General features: G+C 38.3%; 1 protein-coding gene across 1 annotated transcript; it reads left to right on the forward strand.

The window, feature by feature from the left end:
• Positions 1-315: 315 nt before the first annotated feature.
• On the forward strand, positions 316-949 carry TMEM60 (transmembrane protein 60). Its single transcript, XM_009695210.1, has one exon. The coding sequence runs from the start codon at positions 332-334 to the stop codon at positions 734-736; it is 405 nt and encodes a 134-aa protein (XP_009693512.1). The 5' UTR covers positions 316-331; the 3' UTR covers positions 737-949.
• The last annotated feature ends 1,040 nt before the right edge of the window (positions 950-1,989 follow it).

Genomic DNA, 1,989 nt, shown 5'->3' on the forward strand with positions numbered 1-1,989 from the left:
AGTTTGACAGCTAGTTTTGGATTAAAGCATAATTTGTTTCACAGAACAAATTTAGATTAAGGCAGTTTATGCAGCTGACTTAAGGCACTTAAATTGAATGCTGGGCAGGACCAAACCAAAGTGCTTTGCTGAGAATGGTAGTTATAGAAGAAATGCTAGGAAGCAGTATGCAGGTGACATTAGTAGGGGTGGGAAAGCAAGAACAAGGAATTAGTCTCCTTTAAGGAATATGCCTAATGGTTGTGTAGTGACATCTTTTGATGCTTCTCCCCCTCTTTTGTTCTGTTAGGTTGTTGCTGACATCGAACAACTTTCTCTCAAAGCTGTTTAAATGAGAATGTCCCTGGCGCAAAGAGTACTACTGACATGGCTTTTTACGTTACTCTTCCTGATCATGCTGGTGCTGAAGTTGGATGAGAAAGCGCCATGGAACTGGTTCCTCATTTTTATTCCAGTCTGGATATTTGATACTATTCTTCTAGTTATGTTAATTGTAAAAATGGCTGGACGTTGCAAGTCTGGCTTTGACCCTCGCAATGGCTCCCAAAACATCAAGAAAAAAGCCTGGTATCTCATTGCAATGCTGCTTAAGTTAGCCTTCTGCCTTGCCCTCTGTGCTAAACTGCAACGATTTACTACAATGAAACTAGCCTATGTATTCATCCCTTTGTGGGCCTTGCTTGTTGGGGGTATGGTTGAACTTGGATATAATATCTTCTATGTACGAAGAGACTAAGCTATACTATGTGGTTTTCAATACTGAGATTGGTACCAAATTACTGGATTATTAGAGTTTTGCCACAAACTTAAATCTCCAAATTAGAACACCAAGTAAGAAATCAATCAAGCTAGAGACTATCTAAAAGAGACTGAAGACTGAAAGTCAAGTTGTTCCCTTTTTTTATTTTAAAACTGTCATGTATGCTCTTGTAAATAAAGTATTTGTTCAACATAAGCTGTTCTAATATAATTATTATTCTTATAAGGAATAAGATACAGGTTCTTCACGTGTGGGTGGATCTTCTCAAAGGAACCACAAATGTCTACCCCAGAGTGTTTGGCATATTAGGTAATCCTTGGAAAGAGGACTTAGGTTTTCTACTGCTTATGCTGTCACTCAAGAAATAACCAGTTAACAGTAATTTCTATAATGTGCTAAATTTACTTTAAGAATCAGTAACAATTGACAGCTGCCAAATTAGAGGAAAAAAAGGAATAAAGTGACTCAGCATTTTCTTTTTGACAATGAGAATCCACTTCCAGTCTGGAAGACTAAAAATAAGGACTTTTTGTTTAAGCTGCTGAAACAGACAGTAACCAGTATGTTTACCTAGGGAAAAAAGCAAGTAGCTGAACTGTGCCAGCAGTCCAAGATCCAGAGAAGGAGGAGACAATGGTCATCACCTTTCCAGGTGAGAAATCGCCAGTGCTGTCGAAGACTGAAGCTACAGGGCAAGTTCTGTAATGCAATTGTACCTGCAGGGAGTTGTTTTTGTTTTTTTTTAATGTCCTACTATATTAAATCTATAGGGGTGAAGCCTTGGCTTTATGGAGTACTGGCAAACTGAGATGTGAGTAAATGAACTTTTTCAAGTAACAAATGCAATGAATGGGACTTTACAGTTCTGAGGTACAAAAGAATGTCTAGTGAATGAAAAGAGCCCAGGAGAAAGAGTCTAAGGTAACAGGAGGTGACTAAATCGAAGTGTCTCACAAATAAAATTAATTGCATACATTCAACTGTACTTGTCCATAAAAAAAAGCCTTTGTGGAGTATTTGGATTTACTCTTGCTGTTCAGTCACACAGATGTGGGCATAAATACCTGGGAACCATATTGTCGGAGTGTTGAAAAACCTTCATCTAAGAAAAGCACCTGTTCCATTCATATCACAGAATAAAAAGCAAAAAAGCCTTGTTCCCACAATGCCAAAACTCCCCATGCTGCTTAGAAGAGCAGAGCAGCTTTCCTCAGTCAAGCTGATGACAT

The sequence above is a fragment of the Cariama cristata genome, unplaced genomic scaffold (assembly GCF_000690535.1).
Source record: "Cariama cristata isolate BGI_N322 unplaced genomic scaffold, ASM69053v1 scaffold17972, whole genome shotgun sequence".
NCBI lineage: Eukaryota > Metazoa > Chordata > Aves > Cariamiformes > Cariamidae > Cariama > Cariama cristata.

Excerpts from the sequence above, each read along its gene's own strand:
- TMEM60 (XM_009695210.1), top strand. The coding sequence starts at position 332 with ATGAGAATGTCCCTGGCGCAAAGAGTACTACTGACATGGCTTTTTACG.